At 30.2% G+C, this 7,348-nt stretch overlaps 1 protein-coding gene across 1 annotated transcript; it reads left to right on the top strand.

Annotated features, from left to right (window-relative positions):
* The first annotated feature begins 4,357 nt into the window (after positions 1-4,357).
* On the top strand, positions 4,358-7,338 carry LOC140837022 (uncharacterized). Its single transcript, XM_073202990.1, has 3 exons — positions 4,358-4,652; positions 6,169-6,396; positions 7,024-7,338. Exons 1-3 carry the CDS (start codon positions 4,635-4,637, stop codon positions 7,069-7,071), a joined length of 294 nt encoding a protein of 97 aa, XP_073059091.1. The 5' UTR covers positions 4,358-4,634; the 3' UTR covers positions 7,072-7,338.
* Positions 7,339-7,348: the final 10 nt, after the last annotated feature.

The raw sequence follows: 7,348 nt of genomic DNA, 5'->3' as shown, positions 1-7,348 counted from the left end.
TTTATTATATTTATCAAAAAGTGTTCAACTCTTTAATGATATAACATATTTATGCAATATGTTATTTAAATACAAAAATTCAAAATTAAGATAACATAATTTTTTTTTATATTTCATACTATATTATTGGAAGTATTAAATTTTTATATATTAATTTTTTTCTGAGAAACTTCTTGCATATATAACTCATTCAAAAGATTATAGATTTACAAAATAAAACAAATCATATTCAATTTAATATTTTGTGAAAAATATATGTTCACTTCATCTACAAGCAAATAAAACAAATAACTTTGACCTTAATTCACACTTTTATAATATGTATAGATTTTTAATTTTTAATTTATTATTATTTATCATACATAATTATTTTAATATTATAACTCTTTAATTATCTCAAATTCGAGCTCACGATCTACCTAAACGAGCCGAGCTCGAACTCGAGCTCGTGAACCACTTAAACGAGCCGAGTTCGAGCTCACGAGCCAGCTAAACGAGCCGAGCTCAATTTTGAGCTCACGAACCTATTATCGAACATGTTCACGAGCTAACGAGCCGTCTGAGCCAGGATCAAACTCTTCTTTTGACTATGATTGGGCCCTGCAGTGGTAGAACCTGGTGAACCGGGCGTACTATTTCCCAACTTTCTGTGGACCTTGCTTCTATTATGATATGGAAAGCTGCCAGAATCTTTAGGTAATCTGTCATACTTGACTTATTTGGATCTTCATGGAAACATGTTTGAGGGAGACATTCCAGCAGAACCAAAAGAAAGGCTAACAGGGGATTCGAATGTCAAACCTGCCTCAAAAAAGAAAGAACCCGGACGCTGCTAAAGTAAAGGCAGCTGATATCATTAATCTCAAGCTCGGCTCAACAAAATTGTCGAGCCCAAAATAAGGCTCGAGCTCGGCTCGATAAGCTTAACGAACGAGCCCGAACGAGCTTTTTAACGAGCCGAGATCCAAAAAACTCGCGAACAGCTCGGCTCATTTACATCCCTAGATCTGGCCGTCATTTATTATATTTACATATGTTGAGCCGAAGTTCAACAAGATTAGTTGCATTGTTTCCTCGCACTAGATTCATTAAGCTGGATAATATGAGTGTCTAATCATATTTTATATCTAGCGGAACTCTCTAACCGCTACAGTCTATGAAGTGATTCTTCGAGCTAGATGATGTAATAAAAAAAAAAAACTGGACATTCTTACAGCTCACCATACTCTACAAGGTTTAGTGCAATTGGTGTTCAAGTTAGATTTCACAATATTCAAAGCAATCCTACTAACGAGTTCGTTAGTACCAGAAGATCTATGTGATCAATTATGCACATGAAATAAGGCTATCAAAAGATCAAAATATCTTTCAATAAGACAATGAATTGTTGTAATGTTCTCTGTCTTCATATCAATTTTTCAAAGCTGTTAGTTTTCATGTTTGGCAACACGCCAACAATCATTTAATGCAGTATACGATGAATCAAGAAAGAGCAAAGATGAATTTGTTTTTGCATCAGAAAAAGCAACGTTGTCAATGATTTGAACGTTAGAGTTTAGTTCAACTATAAAAAGAGAGTGCTCTCGGCCTTCTGAAGGTGACAACGATGAACAGAACTTAAAACAAGTCTACAAGCACACTCTTCCAAGATCTCGAGAACTCTTAGGCATAGTTTGGTACACATGATAGGATAAACATGTGATATATAATATAAGGATAAGTTAAGGATAAATAAGATGTAGGATATTATATTTAATGTTTGGTATGATTTTAATAAGAGTGATTAAATTTATATATTAGATTGTAATGACAAAATTAACCTTATCATAATAAATTTTATAATTTCAAAGTTATTGCTTGAGTTCATATTTTTTATTTGGTCATGTGCCGATAGTACTTGCATGATTTATTTATTTTTACCTAATTTTATATATTATATAATATTATAATTGAGCTCTTGATTTTTTTATTCAAGTCAAATATCAATTTTTAAGGTTAATCGAGTGATACTAATAATTTTATGGAGATTTATAAAAATTATTTATATAATTATCTCGAATTCATTTATATAATATATAAAAATAAATAAAATATTTATTTGATTTTAATTTCTGCCTACTAGCATAGATTTATAAAAAATCATTTATAAATTGAGGGTAATTAAGTCATTTGTAGTGTATTTTATCATTAAATTAAAATTATCACACCTTCTATTAGGGATATTTTATCCTTCTAAAAAATTATTTATCAAGGGCCCATGATATTATCATGAGCTTTTTAAAAAGCTACCAAACATGGGATAAGGATGATTATTTATCAATCTCTCTCTTATCACATGTACCAAACTATGCCTTACTTGACTAATTCTCAAACCGTCCACTAGCCCTCGCTTTCAAGTCTATACATATTATTGAGGATCAATTAGAGCTTCTAACACCTTCTCAAGTCATTCTCTGAATACTAACTTCCATGAGTTTTTAATCGTTGAATCTAAGGATTCACAAATTTTTATAGTTGATGTATTTGTTTGAAATGTACTAGGAATTTCAATTTAAACAATATATAAGTCCTAAATTGAAGTAAGTTTGTACAAAATATGAAAAAACTAAAATGTTCTAGTGAATTCTTTCCTAAGTAGAAGAAAAGGAAACACATGAAGATTAAGTTTTTGAAATTCCATAAATTGTTTCATACTTTTATGCTTTCATTACTTTCTGGTTAGTGTCATTAAAATGTCAGTCACTTGATTATATACTTCTCCGGATCCAGACGAACCTTGAAAAAACCTTTTAAATTTAAAATTCCTTCAATAAATTAAATTTAAAATTATTATGCAATCCATGATATCATGATAATACACAAATCATCACATAACAAAAAAAAAAATGAAAGAAATTTTAAAGGTAAACTAAATTTTAAAACCTAGGTTTAAAAGATGGAATAAATAAAATCATAAAAAATTATTGTTTTTTAAAAAAGTAAAATAGATAAAATTGACTTTGAAGACGGATTTAATCGATGGAAGAATTGAAAGAAGTGGAGAAACCACAGTTTTTTTTAATGATATTCTCCAAATTCTTTGAAATATTTAATAGGTACTTAAAAACACACTTAAATCCCAATCAAACATATGAATATTGTAAATTTATAGTGGAACTGGTTTTTTTTTTTTTTTTTTTGTAGAAAAAATTCGATCGGAAATGCCTCGTTGGGGTTTTAACAATCGGGTCATTGGTTCATAAAAAACTGCCAATTTATTGGGGATATTTCATGGGTCGATATAACACATGTTCAATTGTTATTTCTTCTGATTTTTAAATTTATTCCCGTATTTTGTCATTGAGCAGGTTTTTTGTGAGACGATCTCACGAATCTTTATCTGTGAGATGGTCAACCCTATTGATATTCACAATAAAAAGTAATACTCTTAGCATAAAAAGTAATATTTTTTTATGAATAACCCAAATAAAATATCTGTTTCACACAATACGACCCATGAGACCGTCTCACGTAAATTTTTACCTTATCATTATGCCCAAAATTATATATGTCAGTCATTTATTTATTTATATTTCTGGTAATGTACTTACTTGAATGACAATGAATTTGGCTGTTAGAACCCTGTTCCAAATAAATAAAATAATTTGTAATTAATATAAAATTTTACCAAAATAAATGTAAAAATTATGCTTAAAAATATTTAGTTTTACAGTGGAACTAAAAAAAACATCAAAGGTATTTTGTATATGTCTAATGTAAAAAGTTAAAATAGAGTGTATTAACAATTTGTGGAGTGTAAATGTCATTTTCTAAATAATAATATGTTTAGTTTGATCAATTAAAATTAAGATATAAAAAAAATCATAATTTATTCTTTCAACTATGATTTTTAGGTGGACAAAAACTTAATCAATATTATCCAATAAATTTTATTATTTTTTTTACTTCAAAATGATATAATATAGATAGAAAAAATCTGTTGGGGTAAAACCATGAATAATATTTTAAAAAAAAGTTTACTAATTTTAATTTGCTTATACAAGATAAAACAAATTTCAGGTGAAATAATATACTATTTTTAAAAAATCTATCATGGAAAAAAAAAATTTCAGTAGACAAAATATAATAATTTTTTTTATTAATTTCAAAATTTTGTCATAAAATGAAAAACCTATTAGCTAAAATTATATAATAATTTATAAAAATTATCTGCCCAGCAAGAGCCTGGCTTTGCCCACGTAGGAGGTACACCCCAGTTACGCGTGGAAAATTTCATTGGCGACTTCATATTTAAAAAATCTAAAATAAAATTCGATTTATGAATAAAATATACAAAATAAGATAGGACGACAAATGCAAGAAAACAAAAATGAGAAAAGTTGATAACCATCGACCTCTGTGATCTACAAGTAGAGAATTTTTGCCCACAAAAATCTGCTGTTATTGGACAACTTCCAAGTTTAAATATTTTCCTTCTTTTTCTCTTTTCTCGCTGTAAATATTCATCATTAAAGTTGCAAAAATTGTTTTATTTTTTCAAAAAGTTCTTTTCTGTGTAGTCTTCTTTCTCTTCCAGGAAAAGGGGAAAAGGGTATCTGTACTTTCAAGAAAACTCAATAATTCTCTGTCAAGCCATGGAAGATCGCAAAGAGGTAAAGGGTTCTCCGGCTAAGTAGTTTGTTTCTGAAGATTTATGATTTTTTGGTGTATTCTAAGGTTTTGGAGCTTTTTCTTGATCACTTGATGCATATTTGAGCTTTTATTATAAATTAAATCAAAGATCAAAATTTGTATGATCATAACACACACACACACACACACACAGATATATATATATATATATATATATATATATATATATATATATATATATATATATATATATATAAGTTTTTGGAATGTTATTCCAGTTCCAGTTATGCATAATCTTGGGGGGGTCTGTAAAGAATTTAGCTGTTGTTTTGGAGTGAGAATTAATAGTTTAGAAGTATTTTTTTAAAAAAAATCTGAAGTTTTAATGTACATGTATGTTTAATGTTTGCTTGGAGATGTGCCGTATAAATTTGGTCCTTGATTTTGTTAATTTTTTCATTTTGGGATCGCATTATTGTTATTATTATTTTTGAATCTATCAAGCAAGCCTGTTGAATTATGGTCAAATTTTGTACAGTGATTGACGAGAACAAATAGATGGAGGAAAAAAAGAAATAAAATATTTTTTTACATTAAGTTATAGGCTGAGAGATCTCAACTTGAACGTGTTTAATTTTTTAATTTTTAATTTTAACGTATTATTTGTGTTGAATATTGAAAAAGTTGCTTAAGTATTTGGTTGAAATTGTCATCTCTTTTATATATGATATCATAGTCATTATTTAGTCATGTTTTGAGGCTTGAATGTCATAATTTTCAAACAAGTAGTAATCCTCAAGCAATCATTTTCAACAGCTGTATTCCGACTTCAACTATCCTTCTTCTTCATATCTAGGGAAGCAAATAATTGATTTGAATGTGTCTGTCAATGCAACATAAAGATTTGGAAAATGGTTCTTTAGATTGGTTTGAAATATTTGAGTTGCACTCTTAACGCTTGTCTTATAATTTATATACGTCACATATTCGATTCTCATTAGTTTCAAGTCGGTGAAAGTAAATGGTTACGTTCTATGTATCTGTCTATGTAACAACTTGTTACTGAGTTAGAAATGGTGCATATGGGGGCTACTGATTCAAATTAGAATTATCGCTGAAGCCTGTGATTATGCATAAACAACTCACACGTACCACAAAGTCGAAAAGTGGGGGACTTCCTCATGTTGCTTCTGCAACCATGACAAAATGATCAAATTTGGTGAGCGGGTGGCGGTATAGTGTAAAAGGTTATGTCACGCCATTAATTAGCTGACTGATCGGGTTTCTGTATAGTTAAGAAGGTTAAGTTACACCGGTAGTTAGCTATGGCTTTGGATACACACACATACACTTGGTCCGACAATACATTTATGTTACAAGCATCACAATCTTGATTTGAAGCTGTGATATCATCTATGTATTTGTAATTGGAATAGATTATTTGCTTAAATGATGCTGGTATCGGTAAATATTAACTAAGTAGTAGAGTTTGTGATTACTTAGGTCCAACCACACACTAATTTCTTTGTTGTGTAGAAGAATGCACCATGGCTATCTGTGCCACAATTTGGAGACTGGGACCAAAAGGGAGAGTTGCCCGACTACTCAATGGATTTCACAAAAATAAGAGAAATGAGGAAGCAGAATAAGAGGGAGCCTTCAAGAGCTAGTCTTGGAAACGAGGAAGAGCTTGTCTCTTCGACCACCACAAATTCGAACAGCGCCCAACATAATCAAGATTATCATCACAATCACACTCCAACAGTATGCTCTTCGTTCACATGAACCTTTACAAGAATTTATTTTTATCACTCACTTTTACTTGTCACGTTGCGTTTAGAGATATGAGTAGTTGTTAGTTATCACCTTAAAGATCTGGATGAGTCATGAATTCATACATGACATTACACAAGTTTTTTGGTACTTTAACTTAAATGGTGAAAAAAATTGGGTGGAGTGGGGGGACCAATAAGGTTGTAATAAAGCATTCTCCTCCCCTTCTTGTTTGTTGGTTTGAACTCATGCTGGTAGGTCTAGTTACTATTATATTCTTGTAAACTAGGTGGATAAACTTATAATATACTCCTCTGTATATTTTTCGGTATTTATTACCTTGGAGTTGCTTTTCGACACTCGCAGTTATTGATCTTCGACTTACTGATCATAACAGAAAAAATGGAAGTTTATCATCATTTTTTAATTACTATGGCTCTGAAATATTGGAAAGAGTTCCAGAGAATAGAAATGTGCTACCACACACCCACAAAATTAAAATTTCTGGATCTGTCATTGAGAGTATTACTCCTTGAGTTTCACACACTGAAAACAAGTTTTGAAGTTGGCATTTCATTCTTGTAATGTGCGCGTAACCGTGTACCATCTCTTTCACAGGCAAGGAGGAGTTTCTTCAGTTGCTTCAACTGTTGTAGAAAGGCCTAAACTTGCTGTTCCTTTCGAGTTCTACATACGACTAAGCATCGTCCCCGGCGTTCCTCGTGTAACAGACACTGCTAGTTCTTGCAGAATTTTGGAAGTGAAAAGGGAGCATATTAATGCTAGAAATTTATTTTTCTTGACTTGATATCTTAAACTTTTTCTTTTTTTTTTTTATTTTTCAATGAACTCGTGACATATGAATTCATGTTTATTTATTTGTATCACATGAATGTCGATGAAATGTAATATGCCCAACTCTTGGATTATCACTCTCTAATCT

This window comes from Primulina eburnea, chromosome 7, assembly GCF_022965805.1.
Source record: "Primulina eburnea isolate SZY01 chromosome 7, ASM2296580v1, whole genome shotgun sequence".
Classification (NCBI taxonomy): domain Eukaryota; kingdom Viridiplantae; phylum Streptophyta; class Magnoliopsida; order Lamiales; family Gesneriaceae; genus Primulina; species Primulina eburnea.
The sequence above is the reverse complement of the archived record's forward strand: the minus strand, read 5'-3'. Positions and strand labels throughout refer to the sequence as shown.